The sequence below is a fragment of the Dermacentor albipictus genome, chromosome 8 (genome assembly GCF_038994185.2).
Source record: "Dermacentor albipictus isolate Rhodes 1998 colony chromosome 8, USDA_Dalb.pri_finalv2, whole genome shotgun sequence".
NCBI classification, from domain to species: domain Eukaryota; kingdom Metazoa; phylum Arthropoda; class Arachnida; order Ixodida; family Ixodidae; genus Dermacentor; species Dermacentor albipictus.
Window position 1 is genome coordinate 119649795 of NC_091828.1, and position 26966 is coordinate 119676760.

The 26966-nt window shown below is 47.9% G+C and overlaps 1 protein-coding gene across 2 annotated transcripts; it reads right to left on the reverse strand.

The window, feature by feature from the left end:
• Positions 1-26692, reverse strand: LOC139048568 (uncharacterized). Of its 2 annotated transcripts, XM_070522983.1 has the most exons (13): positions 26462-26687; positions 25860-25938; positions 24947-25057; positions 22414-22429; positions 20508-20602; positions 18477-18644; positions 15082-15310; positions 10870-11023; positions 9565-9671; positions 7132-7267; positions 4279-4455; positions 3536-3661; positions 1-259 (listed from the first exon to the last, which is right to left on the reverse strand). In XM_070522983.1, exons 3-13 carry the CDS (start codon positions 25035-25037, stop codon positions 17-19), a joined length of 1542 nt encoding a protein of 513 aa, XP_070379084.1. In that variant the 5' UTR covers positions 25038-25057; positions 25860-25938; positions 26462-26687; the 3' UTR covers positions 1-16. The 2 variants fall into 2 exon arrangements, with proteins under 2 accessions (XP_070379084.1, XP_070379085.1); XM_070522984.1 differs by lacking the exon at positions 18477-18644 and having other exon boundaries at positions 26462-26692.
• Positions 26693-26966: the final 274 nt, after the last annotated feature.

Genomic DNA, 26966 nt, shown 5'->3' on the forward strand with positions numbered 1-26966 from the left:
TGGAAGAATTCTCTGTTTATCCCGCTTGAGGAGGAACGTATTTAAAAGTGTCGCATGACAAATTCTGCGGACATTCGCGTAGATCGCTATCCTCGGAGTTTCTGAAGTAGTCAACGATCTTGCGGACCATCTTGACCCGACTGAAGGCCCCAAACTTGTTCAACCACGAGCACCGGTCCAGGTAGTCCTCGTACTCCAGGTCGTAGACCGCGATGCCGAACCGCACGCGGTGACCGAGAGAGCCCTTAATCGAGCACATCTGCGAGCGGAGAACAGAAATGCCACCGGGTCGAACTCAATACAACTTGAGTAAAGTGGTTTTCTGGGCCGGCTGGTAGATGATGACAGGGTGACGGTTCCCGCAGGTAGAGACGCGAGCAGTCAGAAAAACGAAACGCATAGATCTTTTTCTTCCTTCCTTTTTAAAACGCATGCGTGGTGCCGGTCTACAGAATTTGTTCGCTATGAGCTTCAGTTGTAAGTCCAATATTCGTCTTTTTTTCTAATTGCTGCTGCCTTCCCTACCTAGCGGAACTTTCACATTGTCATAACATGCCCTAATTCATTCGCGAACAGACATTTCTATTTCTCTTTTTTCCCTTTCTTTTAATGAATGGTCTTGCGCAAATGAGTTGCAGGACGCGTTAGTCGGCGACCGCCAAGCGTCGTTGCTTTTTCAGACGCCCGCAGTAGCCCACAGTGGCGCTCGAGAACTTTGGGTCTTAAAACCCCTTAAACTTCGTAAGATAGTGCCACGCTTTGAAGAATGCCACCTCCTCCTCGCGCGCTCTGGCCGAGGCCGACGCCACGCCGCTATTGGCCTAATAGCATCACGTGGGCCCTCGCGCCGTGCATCAGCGCCATTTTTGCTCGAAAAGCGTCTGCGGAGTGGAGAGGAGCGCATGTTGGTACCGTTGCTACGCTCGAGCAGCGTACGGGGCACCACGTTCAAGGAGGGAGCGTGAAAGAGAGGAGAAACGAGGAGGAGTGAAGGCGGAGGAGGAGAGTGTCACTACTTTACGAAATTTAAGGGGTTTTATTGGGTCTTCTGAACGTTTCGTTGTTGTGAAGGGACGCCCGGGAAGGGACAGCCTTCCTCTTCTCCCTCAGCCCTCTCCCCTCGTGGTGGTTGTTGGAGAGGAGGATGATGATCACCTGACACACCGGCGCTCACACCGATGGAGACAGCACATGTATGTCGAATCTGCTCAAAAGCGTAGGCACCTAACTGCCGCTTCAGTTGTACTGGTCAACGGCTCTGCTCCGTGCGGAATTACGCAATAAAGCAACACGCGATACATAAGTTTTCTCACTGCGAAAAATATTGACGCTTTACTTGCCTATCTTTATCGGGCGACTACGTGATCAGGGGGCATGTGATCTTCACTCTCAGAATCAGGTATGTAGTTCAATTGTTCTTTTTTTTTAAGTCTGAGCTGTTTTCCAAGACAGCAGCCACGGACAGGTAGGTACGGGAGTGTTTGCAAAGAAGGTTTCGCTCTAAAATCTCGCGCGATGTTTTTCAAAATAAATCGAAGGTTTTTCTTTGTTTATTATGAAATGCCAGGAACTGAAGGTGTTTTCAGCAGCATATGACTTCTCCAAATTTCGTACATTCAAATCACAATACTGTGTAATATGGCCACAAATTACTCAGCGGCCATTTTTGTGCCACCCAAGGCAGGCGACGCGCATTAGGCAGCACTGCATAGGGCGGCAAACTCAAACACGAGTGCACTGACTAAATTTCGGCATTCTCAAATAATCCTCGACTCGAATCTCGTCTTTCACTCCGTGATGATGATGATGATGATGATGATGATGATGATGATGGTGGTGGTGGTGGTGGTGGTGGTGGTGGTGATTATTAGTCACCTAGCCTGACTAATATAATCAGGTTTTACTACATCTATCGCTATCTTACCTTTTGCTCATCTGATCTCGGTCTCAACTTTCACATTTAAAACAGCTACCACTCTATTGTGCCACTGCCTACGCTTGCAGTGACTCCAGTTCTATCAATCTTTTCCCGGCTTCTTTCGTTATTCCTTCCATCTTCTTTGAATCCCAACACTTCTGCACGGTAGACACTCCCTACGTGATCTCGGTTTCAGCCAGTCCTCGTCTTGCCGTGCTGTTTCCCACTTCGAAAGCATGCACTACCACCTAGCCCAACGTCGCTCACTGCTGCAGTTCATCCCTCAACGGCTCCACGAAATCGTCATGCTTCATGCTTGAGAATGTCCCATCGCAATGCCCTGCTCATGTCTTAAGTAAGCTCGCTTAACATCTAGATGTGCTATCCATAAAGGCCTATTATCAGCTGTTGAAATTTCTATGCACTCCATTAGTACAAAGATATTATCCTCTAAGCGATTGCCTCGTTTAAATCCCTTCTGCAGTTCCCCCCAGTACATCGTCTTTTTTCTACACCAGCTTCCACAGCTCTAATTTTATGGCTTGCATTGCCATTCTATATATCACTGATGTTACTGTATCTGGCCTGTACGTACGCCATTCATCCTTACCACGTTTGTCCTTATAGATACCATGCATCCCGTACTTTTCTTCGTTTCATTCACTAGTTCTAGGGCATTAGTCAGCAGTTCCTTGCTCTTTCGACCCAGCAGTTTGATTAGCTGTATCGAGATTTCGTTGGGTCCTGCGGCCATGTTATTAGGGACATTTCCCAGCGCTTTTTTTTTTCTGTAAAAGCGTTGCACGCTAGACATGTACCGCAGGGCATGGTCTCGTTCGAAGATGCTGGCTGCCGTCTTCATCTTTTTAGCCATTTGCGAATTTTTAGTTGCGAAATTTTAGTTTTAGCACATTCCTTTCCAGCCAATTAAGGAGCTCGGATATGTTCCCTTCCGCAAGAAACCCTCACCGAAAAGCAGATGCGTGCTTGTTTTCGCGGTTCACGACGCACAAACGTGATCTGCCTCCCCGTCTCGACTTCACGCCGTCTTCTAGGAAATTGTCTCTTTCACTCGTCCAACAGGTTGGGCAAAATAAAAATGTGAGCGCTTATTAAAAATGTAAGCGCTTCTCACAAGTTGTGAATGCGAGAGCGTTAATTCCCAATTGAATGCCGCTGAGCGGTCATCTCGAGTTACGAACTACTCGCGGGCAAGCGAGCGCGTTGAGACGCTTGGTGCATTTCGATTTGGCCTTACCGAGGCCCCGTTCGAACGAAGGCGAGAGCTCGCGCGGAGAAGGAACGCGCGGATAACACAGAGGCTTCCGAAAGCGAGGGTGGTGACGTGGCGTCGCGGCGATACCCTCTCCCATCACGCAACACCTGGCGCGCTGTCGCAGCAGGAGGCGTTCCGTTTCGACCATTCGGCTCCGTCGAAGCGCGCACGTGACATGATGTGGCAGCCAATGCGAACCGAGGCGCCGTTTCGCCTGTCCAGACGACAGTCGTCGGCCTTTTTTGGACCGTCGTGTCGGCACTCGACGGGCCATTTGACGCTTTCGCACCAACAACAGGCTCAGGCGAACGCACTACTGGCACAACTTTAATGGTACGCACCTTCTGGCAGAGGCTGTACTCGTCGTCGTAGACGAACCGTCTGCTGTCGGAGGGATCCGCGGCGTACATGGCCGTGAAAAGATTATTGTATTGCAGCCGGGAGCGCCAATAATTGTCCGTACAAATCTGTGAAAGAAGCGCAGACGCAAGTGAGAAATTTTTTTGCCGCCCACCAACGAGCACCTGTTAGAGCATCAAACGCGGACACATGTGATACACATACAAGTATGAACAACAACAATTATGTACGGTTTGTTTCTAGTAATTCCTTTGCGGTCGTGCGTGCGTGTATTTCATCAGCTTTCTTAACAATTAGTGACCTAGTGCTTACAATTGATACTTTCTTCCTGATAGTTAGTCTGTGTGCGACTATATATATATATATATATATATATATATATATATATATATATATATATATATATATACGTGTGTCCCACGGCGGCCGCATTTCGATGGGGGCGAAATGCGAAAACACCCGTGTGCTTAGATTTAGGTGCACGTTAAAGAACCCCAGCTGGTCAAAATTTCCGGAGTCCTCCACTACGGCGTGCCTCATAATCAGAAAGTGGTTTTGGCACGTAAAACCTCAAATATTATTATATATATACGTGTGTGTGTGTGTGTGTGTGTGTGTGTGTGTGTGTGTGGGTGTGTATGTGCGAGTGTGAATTAAATGAATGACAGTAACATATCATGCTCCTACAAAAGAAAAATTAAAGAAACATCAAGTCAGTGCGTACCTCGACATAGCTATTGAACGCTCGTGCGTTGACGTCGTGAATGCAGGGTGCCGTATACATACTCGGCACAATGTCCTCCGCCACTGTCGTAAGGCGGCTTTTCATGCCGACGGAGACAAGCAACTTGGCCGATCCGCCCTCGTCCTTGATCTTCTGCAGAGCTGCGACTGCCTCGGTCTGGGAGAACAGATAGAAGACGAAAGACATAATAGTTCAGCCAAGGTGCTTCCGCTTTACCGCTCAGGATTGGTATAGGGATCTCGAAAAAAAGAAAACTACACTGCCGAAACCATCGACGATGATCGCCGATAGCCCAACGCTTCCCGTGGAAGCTATTCGCGTTGTTAAAGTAATTATGGGCTCGAAGGCGTTTATTTCTTACAGTAAGAATATTCAGGCATACTTTGGTTAGTTAGGCATAATTTGTTGGAGACCAGCACATAGCTATCGGTACTACAAGTGCCTATGCATGCAAATTGATTCGTCGTGTGGCTGTTGCCTTCGGCGGTGCGAGCGCAGGGGGCAGAAGCGTCTGTCACCCTCCTCTGCCGCAGCTTCCACAGGGAGAGAGAGGGTGGCGGGAGGAGAAAAGGGCGCACCCTCCGGATTTCTCCTGTGGTTGCCCAAAAAAGAAGACAACTGCCTGACCGTGAGCACGATCGGCGGTGAACTTACGCATTTGCCGTATTTTCCTGAAACTGTGCTACACGTATACAAATACGGCACTATGCGTAAGTTCACCGTCAATCACGCTCACAGTCAGGCAGTTGTCTTTCCTGGGCAGCAAGAGCAGAAATCCGTAGAGTGCGCACAACTAAGAATTTCGCTAAATCAACAACACACATAGGGCACTAATAGATAAGACGCACGTGCGAAGCTCAGTTCGCGCATTACTCTTTGCGCATGCCGTTGTTGGCCACAATGTGCACCCCCTGTTTGTTTTAATGAACAGTTGACGGATGTGCTTCGTGTGAGCTGTTTTCGTCCCTGTGTATGTTTCAACTTCACATCGGTGCTTTATCAATATAAGTATGATATTCCAACTATATCCCCAACGCATGCCTTACCCTCTTATAGACAGTATGGTACTAGGACCGCCGTTAAAGCCCCGAAACTTGACAAGACGGCCTGGCGACAGTGTCCACGAATACGTCACGAGGAACCAGGTGCGCGCGACGCGTCGATAGAAGGTGTGCACACTCTTGATCGGCCTGCTATATTAACGTCACCTCGCCGCGACACGCGAGGTCATGAGACCCACATCTGCTGCCCGCAATAGGCAACTTTCATCTGACAAACTGATACTCAAGACTTATCGCGAAACTTTCCTGAAGGGTATGTCAATATGTAATTCGACGCGTAATCACTGTTCTCCCGTGTCCAACAGCAACCTCCGCCATCGCAACAACACGTAGACGTGCGCAACATAGAAATGTTCGCTTCAAACGGGAGGGTCGGAGAGGATGGAGGCAAATCAGACTTTGTGCAGTAGACACCCCCCCTCTCTCTCTCTCTTTCGCGTTCATCAAATTAGGCTTAAGTGCCACCTTTTTAGTAAATCGCTTACTGACGCACTGCCCTTCCTACCCGTCTTCTGCGGAGGGTCGAGAAAAACGGCAACGTCAATATAGTGCGCCTGTTTACAAACGCACAAATAGCGTTCCAAAAGGACTTCTTCTTGGGCAAGTTGGTGCTTAGATTTCCTAGGTATACTTTGTGGCGCAAAATACATTTCTTGTAAAGGGACAGAAGAAAGGGAGACAGTGAAGCGCCAAACTACCAACTGTTTAATGACAGCCTGAACAAACGTATAGAAGAAAATACAACTTCCGCTCATGCGCAGGGAGCCAAGGTTATTAAAAAGAAAGGGTCTGATTGTGTCAGCGATACATCTATCGTATTATATTCCGCAGAAATATGCTTCATCCAAAGTATGTTATCATGACCATGTTGTTCTGTCACACCTTGGCTCCCTGCGCATGAGCGGAAGTTGTATTTTCTTCTAAACGTTTGTTCAGGCTGTCATTAAACAGTTGGAAGTTTGGCGCTTCACTGTCTCCCTTTCTTCTGTCCCTTTTCAAGAAATATATGTTGCGCCACAAAGTATACCTAGGACAAATAGCGTGTTGCCTTCGCAGACCGTAGAAGCTTTCTACTGACGAATCAGCGCTGTCCCGTGTCATACCGCTTTGGAATAGTCCTACTGAGTCGCTTATGTGAAATTACGACGCTTTTCACGATATTTTACATGGCATTTTTGTTGACACTGTATGCATTTTTTTTCTAGCATTGCTCGATGTGTTACTGCGTTATACTTGTTTGACTCCTTCCAACCATCCTTTTTCCTCACCTAATGGCAACAGCTACGTACGTCTTTCTTTCTCTTTTTATGTGCTTTTTAATTGCTCTTACTTGCTCCCCGGATGTTATATGCACTAAAGCAACCCTACCAGGCTTGCAATGTATTCTGAATAAATAAAAAACGTTCTCCCAAATCCAGCTTTTGTAAAAAGTCAGTCGCGTCAGTTGGTGGCGTTGTTGATGATGCTGACGATGACTATTATGACGGTGATCACCCGCCGTGGTTGCTCAGTGGCTATGGTGCTAGGCTGCTAAGCACGAGGTCGCGGGATCGAATCCCGGCCAAGGCGGCCGCATTTAGATGGGGGCGAAATGCGAAAACACCCGTGTACTTAGATTTAGGTGCACGTTAAAGATCCCCAGGCGGTCGAAATTTCCGGAGTCCTCCACTACGGCGTGCCTCATAATCAGAAAGTGGTTTTGGCACGTAAAACCCCATAATTTTTTTTTGTAACGGTGATGACGATGACCACGGCCGCCCTGCGCACTCACGAGGTCGTAAGGGTAGTCCCGCCACGCGGTGCCCTTTCGCAGTAGTGTGGTTGGCGTGACGCGGCAGAAGGTCACGTGGCTGTCGCCGAAAGCGTAGTGCCCTTGCGAGATAAACATCGTCGGAGTGAACAAGTTCCTGCAAGGAAGAGGGCGACAGTGCAGCGCTAAAGACGCGCCGAGAGAGAAGGTGCTAAGCCTAACGCGCGAATATACCGGATTCGAACGACGTGATTGTGTTTTGCAGAGCCGCGGACTGTTAATAGCTAGCCAGGAAACAAAAAACGCTGAGGCGTGCAGGCAGGACACAAGAGAAATGGACGACAAGTACGGTATCTTTGCATAATGTATATTTACCAACTAGCTCAGCTTTCTGTCGTTCTTAGCCTGGAATCCTGGGCGGTAATCACTGGTTCATATGACAACAAAAGCCGGTAAGCATATTAACGATAAGAATGTTCTCTAACATAGAGCAAATTCGGCCGCGGCGACCGCAAGAGAAACTCCCCTGAGCCATGCTTCGGATTAGGTGGTAAAAAAAAAAATTTCCGGGCCCCTTCAATACAACGTTCCTAATAACTTCGTAAGCATTTTGGGTTTTTTTTATCTCCACAATATAAACTTAATGCGAAGCCTTCTTTGGCTGATTCCAGGCACATTGCGGCGGGTAAGTTCCCGTCTCGCCTTGTTTCGCCCGGGCTTCAGCGAAAAAAGAAAAAAAAAGAATTCGTGATCCGATGGTGAAATCACCTGTCTTCCTGCCCAATGCTTTAACCTCAAGGCGAGGACTTCTTTTATTGGCAGCAAAATTGAATAATACACCGAAGCGGAAATTATTTAGGCCACAATCGCGTACACGCTCATCTCGTGCCAGAGCCAACCGGGTCTTCCAGACGTGCAGCACGAGCGCCACGAGCAAAGTGTTCTGCATTCTTTTCTCGTGGCAGCTAGCGCTTTCAGACACCGCGTTAGACTGCACCTTTTTCGCGATCGGACCACATTCCTCATTCTTCGTAGCAGCTAACGCTATGCAGATGCTGCGCGACATTGCGCCACCTTCGGGATAGACCCATCTTTCTTGTGTCAATAAAGCTGAGTGCGATAACGCACCTCAAGGAAAAATAAATAAGAAACGAGGGTACCGTTCCTCTTCCTTCTGACGTTACTCAGGTGTTACTAGCAGAGTTAGCCGGTGTATCATGACGTCATGAACTACACCCTTAAACAAAAAAAAACGCGTCCTCTGGGTCATATCTTGCCACACAACAATAATCGTCATCTGCCATGCTTGCGTTTCCTTTCTTGAAAACGCTGCGCTCGTTACTTTCCTGTCGAGAATGCTGTGTCATGCTGATAACGCGCATGCCGTTCCTGACTTGGAAGTACCGGGCTCGCAGCGTTCAAGAAAAGAAACGCGGAAAAGACAGATGGCGATTATTGTTGCGTGGCAAGATACCACCCAAAGGGTGTAATTTTGTTTAAGAGCGTATCTATCCACCTACCGAGCACCAAGAAATGCTTTGTACACTGTGAAAATGTTTACACATTTAAGGGTGTCTTCTTGTTACACTGTTAACAAACAGCCTTACCATTGGAGCCTTACAAAAAATATTACAGAGAAGACGAAAACGGAGCTCTAACTATATACGTGCGAGGACAAAAGACGCAGTTGAAAACTATGTAATCGTTCTGACAGCTTTGGGTGCACAGAAATATCCGACAGGAGAATTTCATACCTCTCCCAGTGAAATTATCTTTACAGCCTTTCCCCGAATTTCTGTTTAGGCGCCGCTGGCTTTCTTGTAGCCCTAGGTTTCAGAGATAGCAGGAGGAAAGTGAACATGCCCGCAGTACAGATTAGTAAAAGGCGATCGGTGGGTTGGTGGCAGAAAGAAAGGCCACAAACAACAGAGGCGCACAAAAAACAATGTTCCCGTAATGGTTCAGAAAGTTTGAAGCTGAGGAAGTTTTTGTCTATAAAAAGAAATAAATAAGATAGGTATGACATTAGGCAAAATAAGAAAAAGAGCTTCGAGGTGAAGCCCACAGCCCCATTCCAAAGGGGATGTTCATAGCATCCATCCGTCCATCCGAAGCGTAAGGTAGGAGTCCGGCTGCAGCACCCGCGATGCATGACGTGCTGTGGTTATTCTCATACTTAGATACTCATCGTAGATGTGTTGTGCCTGAATTTTTGTTCGTTTGTTGTACGCTTGAAACCGGTTTCCCTAAAAACAACAAGCTATAAATTTCATTACCAGGATTTTTTTTCTAGCGTAGAAATATTATGGCACGACAAAAACGAGGACAAAAAGAACGCACATCGATGGGACGTACTTTGGCCCTCGTTTTTGTTTCTTTTCGAGCCATATTATATCAACCGTGCAACAAGTAAGACCGAATAGCTACATCAAAAACACTGATATAAATGCTCACCTCATTTTGGATGCGTAGACTCCGGCGCTGGCCAATGGTACAGCGCCGAGGACGATGTAGGGTGGTCTGACGGCGTCAGCTTTCCTTTCAGCAACTGCCTTCAGCTCCTTTAGGAAACATAAGGGTGGTCTGTAAGTGAATGCCAGAAAACGGAAAGAATCACTAGAAAAAACCGTGAGGCAAGACACAGAGAAAGGAACAGGCTGAGTGCTGGCACCCATTCCTGTTAAAGCGCCCATCTTTGTTCCCTTCACTGAGTCTTGCCTCCCGACTTTCTTTTTTTTATTTATTTATTCTTTCCGCTTGCTGGCGCAAGCTTACGAACTCGCGGAAGAGCGAAAAAAAAAGAAATTTGGAAGGCGAGTGAACCTCTAGTTGAAGTCCATCAAAGACAATATCTTCCTGAGCGAGTTGGGGTAATAACTGCGCACGGCACTCTAATGCGTCGCCCCTTCGCGTGAGAACCATAGAAGAGTCAGACTGCTTAAAAAAAAACTTTTTTCACTACACTAACTTAGGAAAGGGCCACATTTCTTATACTGCGAATACGCACCGAAACGGCCCACATTTTTAGAGTGTAATACCGTCTGGATTATTAGGTCGACACACTTAGAGTACACAATCTTCCCGATCGGCCCATAAAAGAGTCTAAAAACTCAGATATCCAATACTGCAAAGTGTGGGTAACTCGGTAAAGAAGACGTTGTGTTAAAAAAAAGAAAGAACCACGAAGTACGTTTTTGAACAAAAGTTTACTCAGGCAGTCTCTGGAAATTCTGCAGGTACTTCTGTGTTTTTACGTAATGTTCATAGTTTCAAACAGCCCCTGTAAATTAGAACGTTTTCGAACTATTTGCGCCGAATTCTCAAAGCTTTTCATTTCAAATTACGCTTTGCCATTGGTGGGTTGGTTTCGCTAAGGATATGCGTGCCGTCAGGATTGGCTCACGTTTTTCTCTTACGAGATGCCCGCCGCATCAGCTTACCGGCTATGACGTGGCGCCCCCATCGCCCCTATCGAAATACGGTCGCCGTGGCCGGGATTCGATCCCGCAACCGCGTGTTCAATAGCCCAACACCATAACCACTGAGCAAACACGGCGGGTTTATTTCAGCAAATTCTGTATGCCGTAGATATTATTACAAAAAAACGCGCGTGTACGTTAAGTGTACGTTAAAGAACCCCGGGTGGTCAAATTTACTCTGGTGTCAACCTCCACGGCGTGCCTCATACTCTGATCGCGGTTTTGGCGCGCGAAGCCCAAGAATTTTGATTCATTTCTTTTGCGGGCGCCGCGAGATCACCTTGAGCGTGGCGAAGGTCTCCTGGATGTCGTTGTACTGGACGCCAAATGCTGGCATGTCGACGATGCCGAAGTCGCTGATGCCCCGTTTCCAGATCTCTTCCAATGGGACAGGGTTGGTCACCGTGAGGTCTACGCGCAGCTTGAAACGATACCTGGCGAAATAGGAGCACAGGAACAACGCGCAGGCCATGGGTTCGGCTTGGGCCGCGATGCGAATATAAAAGATTAAAAAAATCACACGATAAGGTGTTCCCGCAGAAACTAGGGAGATGGGTTCAAAAGAGGGATGAAAATGCTGTCCAATAATAGCGTGCCATGCCGCTTGTAAGAACGAAGAAGTGCACGAACTCAAAAAGTTTGGTATTTTTGATATCGGGCCTTCCGGATATTTTCTTTTTCGGAATCCGTTTGTGCGTCGTAACGTCTCCATTGCATTTTCGTTGTCTTTCTGTGTCTCTTTTTCATGCTATTCACTTGGTTTTCAGATCAAGCATTTGCTCATCGCTGTGGCGCTATAGTTCTCTCCGCAATGCCGCTTCTGCGCAGAGCCCGGGTCCCTCAGGCACATAGTAGGAGGTTGCAGAGCAGCACCATTAAGTCCTCCGAACCCTTACCCCACTAACGAGCTTTGGGAGAGAGCCTTGGCCAGCTCCGACCTCGAGGATCAGCAACGGCTGATTGCGAGGGCCCAGGACGCGGCCCGAGCTCAAGGAATTATGAAATGAGGACGCCTCTCCTAAGCTGCATTCACCCAATAAAAATGTTTATTCTCTCTCTCTCTCTCTCTCTCTCTCTCTCTCTCACACACACAGTGGGATGGAGGGCAAGGAAATTGTGCAGGAGACGAGCACTGACTCTCAGTTGACTTTCATTAGGAGACACACGAAGAAAGAAAACTAGCAGCACGTAGTGTACACATGTGACAGAAATTCAGAACATTTGTAAAGTTGAAAGCATACCTTGGCCTGCAGCTCGTGCTGACCAAAAAAAAAAGTCAAGTTATTTATCCCATAGTCGTATTGACAGCTGACTCGCGAAACCTTCCCCTCTCGGTCTGATATGAAAAGCCTCAATCATTTCGCGCACAAGATGTACTCTGTGTCGCGAAATCACTATACAGCCTACACAAACACTAAGCGTCTTTGAAATTGGAACTACACCTGCGTTCCCGCTAGGCAACTGCAAAGTGAGTCCGCTTGTTTTCCTGCCAGCGACCGCTTGTGCTGGCTTCAGACATACATTCATACACCTTCCTTTTTGGTCTATGTACGTTTTTTTCCGCAAGCTTATGAAACCTGGTACATGGCGATAATTTCGCAGCCGATAAACTACGACGCATGTCTAGTGCAACACCCATTTCGAGGCCCCCTTTCGCAAGAAGCTTTGTTTTGTTTTTGTTCCACATTGGCGCACACTCTATCCAACTTGTTGGGTGAAGAGGGGACGATGTCGACTCGATCATGGCGCTTAACGCTTCGCAACCTTTTTCAAACGATGTGAAAGCTTGAGTACGTAACGAATAACTGCGCGTCTTTTGGCCTAGGCAAGAAAGCTTATTTTGTGTGCTCCCATGGTGCTATGTAGTTTCTCACAAATGCGAAAACAGAAATGACATCTACCAGTTATCGGCACGTTGCATTTAATTTCTCGCTTATCTATACGTTCCAGAAAGAGCATTGTACTAACGACAGTTTAAAAGTTATGCAGAGCGAACACACGCATCAGCTGGTGTCTATCTGAAGGTCAGAGTTCGTGAAGCGGTTAATTAAGTGCTATACAAGCCAATTTGATTGGTTCAACCGTGCTTATTTTGCTCCAATGTCGCGTGAAAACACATGCTATGTCTATGTTCACGCGCCACACCGTTCCCAAGCTACACCGAAGCGCAGACGGCAGTTCATGCGGCTGCCCAACGCGAAAAGTAGCCGCAGGAAAGTGTTGCGCATGCATAAATACATTTGAGACTTTCATACTCATTGTATCGCAGTATTACGTACTGGGTACGTGTCCACAGAGTTGGGGAGGCGAAATATATAAAAAGAAATTTTTAAAAATAAATGCCTTCCATACACTCCGTCATGGGTCTACTGGAATTCAGAGCAGCAGCTTGCGCTCACATCTCGTGAACTCACAGGCTTGAAACGTTCTCGATTTTGTTTGTTCCGTAGCGAAGACGACGAACCCCGGCCAAGCGTCGCCCACAATCGTTATACTGTTTACTTAAGTCTCACTCACCCTATAGGTTGACACGACACCGATTTCGGTCTGCCGACTGTTGGCGACAGCGTTTCTTATCTTCGTGTCGGCGCCTCTGTCCCAGTGTAACGACGCCGACAATCTTCCCACAGTCGGCTGAGTGCTCGGCGTCGGTACAGTACAGCTGACAGTCGGCAGACCGAAATCGGTGTCGGGTCGGCCTAGTTCGAGTGAGATTTTACAGGGAGCTCAAAGCTTACTGAGCGCTTCAATCAGTGTATTCTGGTGAAAAGTACAAAGGCGGGGATGGTCAAAACTGGCCTCCGATGTCTGCATGTAATCGCTGTCTCAATCAGAACCGTTTAGTGGACCGCCATATACGCAATGCATTACTGGTAAATTTTAAAGCGGAAGCTTTACTGGCCGCGAACTTGCGATTTCGCCTAGGCCGTGCTCCGAAGAGGCACATGACGTCACACCGCGTTCCTCGTCGTTGCGCTCGCCTCCGCTCGCTTCGCCAGCTGCGTTGCATGCCTGATAACATGTCGGAGGACTGAAAAGGAGAGCTCGCGTGCGCCGCAGCCACAGTTGAGGCGGCAGTAGGGACGGCGACAATTCTGGTAAGCAGGAGGAGGCCTGGAATCGACGTCGGAGCGAGATGAAGAGGAAACGAATCGCCCAGGAAACAGACGAACAGCGCGCCGAACGACTGGCTAAACGCCGCATCATAGCCAGACAACCAGACTATAACCTGGACTTGCAATCAAGATTAACCAAGGCTGGCCATGCTATGCCTTAGCTTTCGCTACGTATATTCTGGCATAGCCGAGCTAAGCGAGAGCCAATTTTATTCTTCTGCACCCGCCCGGTGCTGGCACGTCCAGATCGGACTGTGTTATAACCACGCCGCACCCCTTCTGAAAATAGTACTCCCAGCGGTAGAATTTTGCGACACTTATTCTCGATGCTAGTCATGTGCCACGCACAATGGTGGAGTATTATTCGCCGGTCCCCAATTTTAGACAGTTGGAATGAAACAGTTAGCAAGTCATTCTGTTTACTGAGTACTGAAGTGCCGAGTGTAAATAATCTGCGATATATATCAAATAAAGTGTTTTTCTATGTAAATATTTCCTATACGCTGCGCGACTAGAGCGCAGAACTGGATAACGGACTACTGATAAACAGCGACAAGCACAAGCGTTGTTCTTCGTCACTCGTCAGTTTCTGCGCTGTAGTCGCCTTCATTCTACGTTACCAATTAGCCCGTTTTTATAACTGATATAATTAGTCTTCTGTGGGAGGCAGTCATGGAGAAAGAACGTATTTCGTTTAATTACCTACGCAGGAAACACGCTATGGTGCTTAACTACAGCATCGTCATAAGTTGGCGTCCAGTATGTACACTTGCCGACGCCAGGCCTGACGGAATGCCGGAAGGACGTTCGGGGGAAATACACGCTCCGTGTCGTTGCAGCTTTGAAAAAAAATGGCTGAGGCTTAGCTTGGTTAAGCCTGGTCAGATGCGAAGCATATTGGCGGCTAAACTTGGTAAGTAACTTGTCGCCGAGCCGCATACTGAGCACGTTGCTTGGCCAGACGTTCTTCCCGCTCTTCATCAGTCTCTGTAGCACGCCGCAACCTTCGCTTCTCATTCCAACGAGCAGCTCTGTCTCCAGGAGGCATCTCACCTCGTGAGTGTCTAGCAGAGGCAAGCGCAGCTGCTTATATACCGCCGCGACGCCGCGAGGGACGGCGCGAGTTGGAGCCCCGTTTCTCCTCTGTCGTGACGTCACGGTGTCACGTGGCCAGCCTTGAAGGCGACGCCGCGAGCGACGGCGCGAGTTGGAGCCCCGTTTCTCCTCTGTCGTGACGTCACGGTGTCACGTGGTATTGAAGGCGACACCGCCACGCCTAAGGAGCTGGGTTGAGCTCTAGTAATATGCTTCGCATAAAACAACAACAAAAGCAAAACACGCGGCATCGCCAAGACGTTAAATGCGCCCGCACTTACTCGTATGCGAAAGCCACGCCGAAGTCGGTCCTACCGTAGTGCCGCGCGGCAGACAAGAACGCGTTCATGTTCTCGCCGAAGCTAGACGGCAGCGACAGGAGGTTCGTGTTGTCCTTGTAGGCCGAGTCGAAGAAGATCAGGTCGCACAGCCCGTCGTCGGGGAACTGCGTGCTCTGGTTTGTGTGCATGCCGTACGTGCACAGCAGCGGGTACGCGTCCAGGACTCTTTCTGGAAGGACCAAGGATCGTGGGTTGTTAGATAGGACGGCATATACGGCGACACCATTTCCTCGTCAGTACAGGTATAGCGCCATTTGTAAGTCTGGGGACTTCCTGTGACACAATATTGGACGTTGCCTTCAACTGTTATCAACGTCGACTCCGAAATGACTACATAAAAAGTATTCGTTCTTGAAAACTGCGCGGTTAAACACGGGAAACCCGCCATGGTGGCGCAGTGGCTATGTCGTTTCGCTGCTAAGCCCGAGGGCTCGGGTTCGAATCCCGGCCGCGGCGTCTGCCTTTCGATGGAGGCGAAATGCAAAGAACGACCGTGCACGGTGCACTGGGTGCTCGTTAATTAGCCCCTCGTGGTCAAAATTAATCCGGAGTCGTCCCCACTACGGCGTGCCCCATAATCAAATCATGGTTTTGGCACGTATAACCCCATGATTTAATAAAACCCAAGGGGAGAGCGTAAGACGATTGACAAGAACGAGTGTGGACTCGCAACTAATTTATTGAAAAGCTGTGTCACCGCATATACAGGCTATCCGCCCCACATACACAGACCACCTGGTCAATTGTGAAGTATTTAACAGGGATAAGCGGGCTAGTTGGTGTTCGTTATTGGAATGCATCATGTAACCGCACAAGAACAAGGGACAAAGAAGGAACACACAAGACAGGCGCAGAACTTCAACTGTTGAAGTTCCGCGCCTGTCTTGTGTGTTCCTTCTTTGTCCCTTGTTCTTGTGCGGTTACACGATGCATTTCAATTGTGAAGAGAAGAAAGTAAGAGTGACGGGTAGTCACTCATGCGACACGTGCTTAGTGCAACGTAAAGGTTACCGCTTAGAGTGTCCAATCCTACAATGGTAACGCAGAAAACGTTGTTAACATTTTTTGGGGATTTTTTTATCTGCAGTCACGATCTTACGTTTATGAAGCCGTACGCTGGAAACATGCTGAAAACATATATAAGCGAGCGCGATAGCAATCTTACGCCAGCGTTGGTGGCAAGTGTTGGGACATGGCAGCACCCAATGCTATTCATGTAGCACCGGCACGCATTTGCGACCCAATTTGCCGAGGCCATTTTGAATGTTACAAGGTGAGCACAAAACTTGACGATACTCACTCGCAAGCTTGCATGCGTTGCACGAAAAGCAATCATGCTCGCCGCCATGCAATGAGAGACGCCACCTACACGCCATGGTTCTGCCACGAAGGCAGCGCCACTTGTTAGAGTGAACTTCTTTTTATATCGTGATACGCATAGAATAAAGCGCAATCGCCTAGATAATGCAGGAAGTGCGTTTTTAACAGTACATAAGGTGCACTTATAGCAGCCGAGGTAGGTAGAGTGATCTGCGGTTACGTGATCAGCATATATCTCTAGTACCAAGGCTTCACCGGTAAGTGGTGCGATATAGTGTTTCTTTCTTTTTTTTAGACTTTCTGTGGCCATTTAAATTAACTGCTTTGTCACCATGCCGCCAGGAGGCGAGCGTCACTGCCGACGGATAAACTCTCTCCCTATGGCTCGAGTAGCGTTTCGAAGCGGGGTTCCACTCCCGCCTTCTCCCATACCGGAGCCAAGGGGCCGCGTCTAGTTCACTAGTCGAAGCCCGCCTTTTATTTCTGTCTCTCTCTCCCTTCTCTTTAATGAGGAAAGTTGAGCGAGTTGGTGATTAATCATCATACCTTGGTGGTTAAGCAGCGCACTGACAAGGGCAAGGCGAAGACACGCTTCGCCTTCTCCTTGTCTTCGCCTTGTCCTTGTCAGTGCGCTGCTTCCCCACTAAGGTATGATGACCCTTAAGTTCCGCGCAGCAAATAAAGGGGAGGGTCATCATACCTTAATGGTGAAGCAGCGCACTGACAAGGACAAGGCGAAGACACGCTTCACCTCGTCCTTGTCTTCGCCTTGTCCTAGTCAGTGCGCTGCTTCCCCACTAAGGTATGATGACCCTTAAGTTCCGCGCAGCAAATAAAGGGGAGGGTCATCATACCTTGGTGGTGAAGCAGCGCACTGACAAGGACAAGGCGAAGACACGCTTCACCTCGTCCTTGTCTTCGCCTTGTCCTAGTCAGTGCGCTGCTTCCCCACTAAGGTATGATGACCCTTAAGTTCCGCGCAGCAAATAAAGGGGAGGGTCATCATACCTTAATGGTGAAGCAGCGCACTGACAAGGACAAGGCGAAGACACGCTTCACCTCGTCCTTGTCTTCGCCTTGTCCTAGTCAGTGCGCTGCTTCCCCACTAAGGTATGATGACCCTTAAGTTCCGCGCAGCAAATAAAGGGGAGGGTCATCATACCTTGGTGGTGAAGCAGCGCACTGACAAGGATAAGGCGAAAACACGCTTCACCTTGTCCTTGTCTTCGCCTTGTCCTTGTCAGTGCGCTGCTTCCCCACTAAGGTATGATGACCCTTAAGTTCCGCGCAGCAAATAAAGGGGAGGGTCATCATACCTTGGTGGTGAAGCAGCGCACTGACAAGGACAAGGCGAAGACACGCTTCACCTCGTCCTTGTCTTCGCCTTGTCCTTGTCAGTGCGCTGCTTCCCCACTAAGGTATGATGACCCTTATGTTCTGCGCAGCAAATAAAGGGGAGGGTCATCATACCTTGGTGGTGAAGCAGCGCACTGACAAGGATAAGGCGAAAACACGCTTCACCTTGTCCTTCTCTTCGCCTTGTCCTTGTCAGTGCGCTGCTTCACCACCAAGGCATGATGACCCTCCTCTTTATCTGCTGCGCGGAGCATTTACAGCGGTGGTGGCGTTGCGCTTTTCACATTAGATGATCAACCGAATTCAAGTGGCACGGTGAGATACGCAGCTAACAGCAGTGACTTTTAGGTCCCGAAATAGGTGCGTGTGATCTTGACTCTCTGCCTGGGTGCGCAGCTCCTTCGAGGGGGTGGGTCCTGGGGAGTTCCGTTCGAAATTCCAGCTGTCCTCGCGGTGGCGTAGCATTCTCTAATACCTTGCAAGCGTGATTGTCAGCGCATGATGTATACGCTGCGCTTGTGTGTTTGCAGTAGCGAAACCCGGTGAGGGGTCCTCTGAGCGCCGCTCACCAGTGGGGCTCCTGAGGGACCCGCGAGGGGCCCCTGGAGTCCCTCACAGACCATGAGGGGCTCTTGACTGAGATAAGATCGCGCCCTTACTTTTCGCCGCCGTACTGCTTTGTTGAGATACGGTTGTCTCCTCTGCCTCCGTCGTCGTATCAGGCCTTTCATCCGGTGTAGTAGCGGTGGCATCTGTCGTGGACTTCGAGTGCTCTCGGTAAGTGAGATCGGTCGTCTCAGGGTTGCCGTTGTCCGAGGTTCCGTGTGCTGCGTCGTCACGGACAACAAAGCATCGGTCAGTCTGGCGTCTTCCAATTAAAAGAGTACTAAAATGAGGTTTTTCGGCTTTCGGTTTTTTTTTTAGTTCCTTGCTTGAAATGCAGGCCTTCGACCTCGAAACTTTGTAGCATATACAGGCAACCTTCAGAGTGCCCTGGGTAGTTTCCTGTGGCGTTTTTCGACGAGAAAGTATCGGCTTCGTTGCCCAAGACATTGCGTCATAACGTGACGACACAGGAGGAGATCACGTTTCACCGAAACATTGTGCCCTCGCCGTTGGCCTCAGCTTTTGGCTCGTGCTGTAGGTGGAACGTAACTACCAAAATTTCCGCGCGTTTAACTCGTTTTCATACTATGCGCACGCGTCACATGTCACGTGAGAGACGTAAGAACCCATGTAGAGCACAAACTTTAGGAAAAGTCTAATCTGCACCGCGAATGTTTAGGTATTCATACTGGTTAAGGACGCGAAAGCGCGCTGGATGGCTAGTCCGAACGTCATGCGCTTGCGCAGCCAGTCTATAGCGGTTAGAAACGAGCACCGAATTGGGGGAAAGAGTGCAAAGACGCTTATCATTGAAAACACGCAAAAACTGCCTTTCCTGCACCATATCACAGAAAAACTATATATCACGCAGCATACAATAGCAACGACTGTGTTATTTCCTATCTGCTAGTGCAAGTGCCTTGGCAGCAGCAATCGTTAGCGTACAATGTTCCCTTCCGCCGGAACAGTGAAGAGGCGTAAAAACATTTCCACCGCGCTGTGGTTGAAGTAAGTGACACAAGATGGCACTACCGCCGCCGCCCCGTGCGATGACACAAAAGACAGTGCCTCGTTATTTGAGGCCCCTCCGAGCTGGCTGTCTCGGAACAGCGATACATGGTAGCAAATAAATATTCGCAACAGGACGAGGCATGTGTCCGCCGCAGCACAGCTTTGGAAAGGACCCAGCGCGTCGTAACGGAATGTCGAGATATTGACCCAGCTAGACCCGCGAAGAAGGTCCAACTTCCAGGAGCTCTGGGACTCAACGCTGATGCTAGTATTAACAGATCAGCAGTAGAGACGAGCAAGATACGTTTGGAAGTATTGGTAGTAGAAATGCTGGGAAGAGGTTGGTAGATCTCGAATCATTACTTACATATGTAAGTGCAGAATGTAGAGTTTTATTGAAGAGAGGAAATATCAAGCATATGTTGTCAAATGCTAGACTGCTATGCATATATATATACATTTGGTTAATTTGGTTGTTTTACGCGCGAAAAACAAGACAGCTAATGAGGCACGCCGTAGTTGGGAACACCGGATTATTTTAGACCACCATCTGGGGTTCTTTGACGTGCAACCAATGTACGGTACACCGGCGTTTTTTGCATTCCCCGCCCATCTAAATGGGGACCCCGCGCCCGGGATTCGACCCCTCGTCCTCGTACTTAGCAGCGCAACGAGAAAGCCACTGCGTCACCACCGTATGTGAATACTCATCATCGTCTGCGGACGCCTCAGGTGTAGTGGTGTTTACCACAAACTTTTATACTTTACGGGCGATATCTTGAATAAATATTTAACGAAGAGGATGGTGTCTTGTTGTTTGCTTAAGATTTCTTTTTTCTCTTAAGGGGCGAGGAATTAATGAAATTATATTGGCCTCCCTGGCGTTGCAGCGGAGGCCCATCAGACTTGAAATACCTATTCTGGTGTCGCGTCGCTTTAAACCGAGTCAGCGACAAATGCGAGAGACCTCATGAAACACTGAATTCCTGGGCACAGAGCAGCGTCAAACAAGACGGGCAAATAAGTAAACCTAAGAAACGGACCACGAATCAGCGGTTCGACTTCGTACGTACTTATCTTGATGACGATCAACGCGACGGCAGCAACCATGACGAGTGCAAGGATGACCGCTGCGGCTACCAGCTCTATTCCGGCCTCGTGAAGTCGGCTGTACGGGAAGATGTCACGGTAAGTGCTTACCATGCCGACAGGAGTGTACGCCGAAGCATGCGAGACAGCCGCTAAACCGGACACTAAAGAAAGACTATTAGTGGAACAAAAAAAATATCCGAGGACACCTGAGCGCTTCTTGTGAGTTGTGAGTGCGAAAGCATTATTGTCCAAATGAAAATCGCTGACGGGTCCTACTAGTTATGAACCCCTCGCGGGTCAGCGAACGCGCTGAGACGCTCGGCCAGCGCCTCCTAGACAGCACAAGGCCGGCGCACTTCGAACCGTGACGTCATGCTACTTCGCCCGGCTGCCACAGAATCTAATAGGAACGCTCCCGAGTAAGCCGCGGTAAATTTGACGTCCCCGCTTTCTCCACGTCGGGCTTGGCAATGCCAATTTCGGTCCAAGTAGCGTGATGTCGCAAAGCAAAGTTCACAGGCTTGCAATCTAGGACGCGCTGGTTTAGCCCTGTGTTTGACACACTAGGCTTTCTTGAGCGCGTAGTTCGAAACTCACTATACTGCCAAAGTTTTCTCCTTTCCAAATTATTGTTTCTTGTACAGTTATTCCTTTATAACAATTGCCGAGGCTAAGTTAGAAGGCAGGCGAGCGCTTGCGCGGACAAGGAACTCGCGGATAACGCAGGCTCCCGAGAGCGAGTGTGACGTGGCGTCGCGTCGATGCCCTCTCCCCTCACGTAACACCTGACATGTCGGCAGTGTGCCCTTTCACCCGCTCTGCTCCGCCGAGGTGTGCACCTGACGCGGCATTCCAGCCAGTGAGAATTTAGGTGCCGTTTGCCTGCTACAGACGCCGTCTCTTTTCGCTCAATGGGCCATTCGAGGCTTCCGCACAAAAAAAATTCTTCGTTCACTGAACCCTGCTTAGCTAGAGGTATGTGACACGATTGATAATGTACACCCGTGAACAAAGGTATATGTACCAGGGATTGCACGTTGAAGCCGGTTTTATCCCCTGCCTGTGAAAACCCCTTGAAAGTGAAGTCTGCAGTGCAAACTTGGTGTTGCGAACTTTCCCGTGCACTAGTAAATTTCAGTTTTCCTTTTGCAATTTGTTTACTGAGACATCAAGCTTTTTCAGTGACCATGTGCTCCGTATATTTGTGTTCCCGGATGTACATTATTGTAATAATTTTTCAATACTTGGGATGCAATGAATATTTGTTGTTGGGTTGTTGGTCGAAGCTTTTATTTCTTTTTTTACATGCTCATGTACGTTTATTACAACCTACCACCTTGTATGGGTCTGTGCAACTGGCTAACACTACTGCAACAAAAATTATAAAATAGGTAAGTAAAGTTGGACCTGTCACAATAAAGGAGCACTAAATAGGAAAATAGTTTGAATTCTATCAGGAAATTACTCTTGTACAATGCGGAAAAAAAACGCTCCTACCGTGAGAAGTGGCTTAGTAAACCAAGAAAAGTAAAAAGAAACAAAGAGCAGGTGGTGACTAGATCGTGAAACTTCCACGCGAGAATGCCGTGACATCACGGATTCTGACATCGTCTGCTCGGGCTTGGTGAGATTTTCATCGGTAAAGAGAAATTACATTGTACCCTATAAACGCGCCAAAGACTGAACTTGGCAAGTTCGAGGAACATTCATCTGGTCTATGGGCGCTCTTTGGTCATCACTGGTCCTTGCGCCACAGAACCCTATATATCGTGATCATTTTATATGGGCTCGCCAGTACTTGATTGTACATCCACTGTTACAAAAAAGGCTGAGAACACCAGCGTAAGACGTCACGGAATACGAAACGCAGGGAGTACGTGTACTTACTCCATCTTGTCCCCGTCTGCAAAGGAGAGATAAAAGTCGATATAAACCACTCGGCGTAGACCGAAATTGGCAGCGATTTTAGGAAGCAGCCATCTCATACCGAGCACCACGAGAACGAGCATGAAAAAAAAGGAAAGAAACAACCGTGACAATACTCGACCTGTTCTTATCGCATGCTATAGCCGCGAGTGTCCACTCGAAAAGGCTTTGTCCTGGTTGTCCGCTCATCAAACGATCCAACCTGCTGACCAACGCGGGCTGCGCGGTCAGCTAGTGGCGAGGGGGTTCGGGATCAAGTACGCTTGCTCTAAACAGATTTGCGAGAATAAATCATTCCGCGGGCCCATACTCACAACGCCCTCGCACGCAGAATGGTTCGCAAGAGCGAATACCAACCAGTACTGACGCTGGACGCATCGTTAGGGTAATCAAGCGGTAATCTCAAGGTAATCAAGCGGTCCCTTATCGTTTGATTACCTTCACAGCGAATATGTTTCTTTGGCTCCAAGCGGTAATCTCAAGGTAATCAAGCGGTCCCCTATCGCTTGATTACCTTCACAGCGAATAGGTTTCTTTGGCTCCAAGCGGTAATCTCAAGGTAATCAAGCGATCCCTTATCGCTTGATTACCTTCCCAGCGAATAGGTTTCTTTGGCTCCAAGCGGTAATCTCAAGGTAATCAAGTGATCCCTTATCGATTGATTACCTTCCCAAAGAATAGGTTTCTTTGGCTCCATCGCCCGTTTCCTTGGTCCATTATTGGTGGTCGTTGGTTGGTCTTTCACCGCTGTATCAAAGGCACCGTCGCAAACGGCGCGTGCCTCGCACAACTGGGCTGAAAGTTTTTGTTACCCGTATGCACAAGTACAACACGGGTACGTATCTATACAAGTATGCTGCATGCAAAGACATCTTGCAAGGTATCGCGCATTCAGTGCAAAGTACTCTGTATGAATAAATCGGAAGGAACAAACCTAACAGCAAATGGTATTGCTTGGTGAACACTGGCAACTAACTGCCTGTTCTAGAACGTTATTACAGTTTACGTGTAAAAGCATTACTTATAGTTACCCTCGGATTCGTAGCGGGCATTCATAGTTACCCGAAAGTCACTTGTTAAAGCTTTTTTTTCTTTTTAGGCCTTCGTGTTGTCCCCATATACTACCGCTAAAGATGCGCTGATTGACTCGTTCGCTACGGAATTACGCAATGTAACAACAAACACTGCGTAAATATCCTCACTGTTGCAAACCTACGCCGTCTAACACAGCATTCATGTAACGAAGCGGACAGCTTTCTTGAAACGTTCCTCTATTCGCTTACATTGGCAGTCATGGTCGGTGGTCGGTGGCACTTCAACAATTTGTCCTTTCTTTTTCTTTGTGTGCTGCAAATTTGAACCACATCCGTTTATCGGATGGTGTACTCCTGCGTTTCGCTGCACTTTTGAAAAGAATAACCGCGACTGAAAGCGAGACCGAAAGGTTTTCTTCGCGGCCCAGCAGTAAATATCATCTGCATCTTCTTTCAGTTCCCCCTCCCTCCCTCTCTCCCTCCCTCTCTCCCTCTCTCTCTCTCTCTCTCTCTCTCTCTCTATATATATATATATATATATATATATATATATATATATATATATATATATATATATATATATACCCAAGAAAGTGGATGAAAAAACAACTTGCCGGAGGTGTGAACCGAACCCACAACCTTCGCATGTCGCATGCGATGCTCTACCAATTGAGCTACCGCGGCGGCGTTTCCCCATCCACTTTCTTGGGTATTTATGCGTACTAGTAGAACCCTGGGAGTGTTAGCCAGCGCCCCCACTCACAGACCTTGGCGGCGGACGTGGAGCGTCTTTTTTGCCGCAGGCGTCACGAGAACGTGACCTTTTCGGGTGAAGGCAACTGGATAATAAACCCACATATGCTACCTGAAGGCATCAATGTTGCCGGATTCGAGACCCTCGTTATGTAGTAAACGAGAAGAAAGGGGGTTAACCGAGGGACCCAATATTTATTAGTCATATAATGAGAAGCCAACAAACACTGACACCAAGTACAACATAGGGGAAATTGCATGTGCTTAATAAATGAAATAAAGTAATGATAAATTGATGGAAATTAAAGTGGATGAAAAAACAACTTGCCGCAGGTGGGAACCGAACCCACACTCCCAGGGTTCTACTAGTACACATAAATACCCAAGAAAGTGGATGGGGAAACGCCGCCGCGGTAGCTCAATTGGTAGAGCATCGCACGCGACATGCGAAGGTTGTGGGTTCGGTTCCCACCTGCGGCAAGTTGTTTTTTTCATCCACTTTAATTTCCATCAATTTATCATTACTTTATTTCATTTATTAAGCACATGCAATTTCCCCTATGTTGTACTTGGTGTCAGTGTTTGTTGGCTTCTCATTATATGACTAATAAATATCGGGTCCCTCGGTTAACCCCCTTTCTTCTCGTTTATATATATATATATATATATATATATTGTGCAGCCACGAAAACACGTGATCAACTCACATGTGGTCGTCTTGCCCGCAGTGGAGGCCGTTGAGGCCATGGTGGTCGTATTCGCCGTCGTCAACGGCTTCGTGCTCTGTTCTATGGCCATGGTTGGAGGACACGTCGTGCCTGAAATTAACGCCAGCTTCTGAAGGACACGCGAACATGTATAGGCACGATACGCAGGAACCGTTAGCTCGAGTGCAGGGTGTAAGCCGAGAGAAAATGTTCACAACCGCATTTGAGAGAAAATGTTCACAACCGCATTCGAGAGAAAATGTTCACAACCGCATTGTAGAGAAAATGTTCACAACCGCATTCGAGAGTAAATGTTCACAACCGCATTCGCGACATTGATTAAGGGCCGAGCGAAGGACGAGGTCACCGCGCCACACAATACAAGCGCTGGGCTTCGAAGAAACTTTGACTGCAAAAAGAAAAAGAACTCGAGCCTAAATATAAGTGTGAAAGCGTTGAATTTTTTTCAGCGAGCGAATCGAGCTTAGAATCTCGTGCCCTGCCGCCAAGGGACGGTTTGGACGAACATTTCATAACGAAAATAGTAACGAATTTAGGAACGCGTTCTTGTGCGGACTAGGCGTTGTCCACGGAACATTTGTGTATGCGTTCTTAAATTCGTTATTATTTTGGTTATTAAATGTTCGTGCAAGCTGCCCCTGGCCTCTAGAGAGCATTCGAGCGATTTGCATGCATACTACGTGAACAGAGATAACACAGTTTCCAGCTATTTAAATTTGCGAGCTTGATGGCGTCTACTCGGTTCTAGTCACAGACACCAATACGTCGACTCAAATCAACGGCCTCGTTGAGTTCGCCACTTTCACGAAACGCGCGAGCTAAAAAAAAAAATTTTTTTTGTAGCATGCTCGAGATCGTCGAAGACACTATAGTAAGAATCTTAAACACTCACTACGATGACTGAGCAGTTCTCCAAAGCAGGGTGCGGCTCGGCTTGTTCTTGGCTGTTTTTCGGGTCCAAACAGCTGGTGCTGACAACGATAATGACGATGGTCATTAGTTCAACTATGGCTTAAACCCAACTGGAGGATAGGTCAAGAACTGAATCGCGTTGTAGCAAAAGCCGCAAATGTAAATGCGATACAACCGATTATAACAAAAAATAACGTGTCGGGTGATAGTCGGCATTGTGTAAACAAAAAAATAAAAAGAAGTTCAAAATAATGATAATTATTAGGGCGTAACTAAGGGGCTTCCCGTAAAGAAATTTGCCTAATAGAGGCACATACTCGCGACCCAAGGTGTTGGCACTGACTGGTTTTTCACCGCTAACACAACTTCGCAATATTTTCTATTTCTTTTATATTTATATTATTTTACGTGGAGAGGAGGAAGGGGACATTGAATTTATAATTTGTCGAAGCAGTAACAAGTCGTGCAGGTACGGCACAGATTGACGAAATTCTGGGTTTAGGTAAAATGCAACAGCAGGATAGTCTTTTTCTTTCGAAGGGGAGAAACGTAACGCCAATGCCCGTAATAGTGACAGCTTACCCTTTAACGTTGTTGTCACGTAATGGCGGGGGTGATGACATCGACGACTGGCGTGCGCAATGCTTCGGCTTAATGCAAAGTTATTGTTGTTGTTGCCGATCGAACATGCGGCTCATACCTGATTAGGGGGTTGGCCAAGAATAGGGCGTATCATTATCCCGAGACACAATCGAAAAGAAAATGTTAGAATTGCCATGAAGTAATTGCTGTAAAAGGTGAAATTACCTCTTACAATTAAACCAATAAAAGCAGGAAGAACCAATAACCATTAATTGAAACTGCACAATAGAAGGAAACTATGCAACGTTAATGGTTCATTCGGTTGGATTTCATTAGATATTCCTGGGCAGCGAAGCAAAGATCCCTGTGGCTGAATCACAGAGTGGACTCCTTGAACAAAGAAATAGGAGGTTCTGTTAAGTCCATGCCCAAGTTTCGAAAAGGTAGTTCCAACATTCCATTACTTTCCGCACTAACGCGGCCATAAGATGGAAGACGCGGGGAT

What these genes read in the sequence shown, in the direction of transcription:
- LOC139048568 (XM_070522983.1), bottom strand. Translation starts at nt 25,037, where the DNA reads ATGGCCATAGAACAGAGCACGAAGCCGTTGACGACGGCGAATACGACC. An exon ending in GTTGATCGTCATCAAGATAA is followed by an intron (nt 18,645 to 20,507) that starts GTACGTACGAAG and finishes GTGACGACGCAG; the next exon opens with CACACGGAACCTCGGACAAC. An exon ending in AGTACAGCCTCTGCCAGAAG is followed by an intron (nt 260 to 3,535) that starts GTGCGTACCATT and finishes CTCCGCTCGCAG; the next exon opens with ATGTGCTCGATTAAGGGCTC.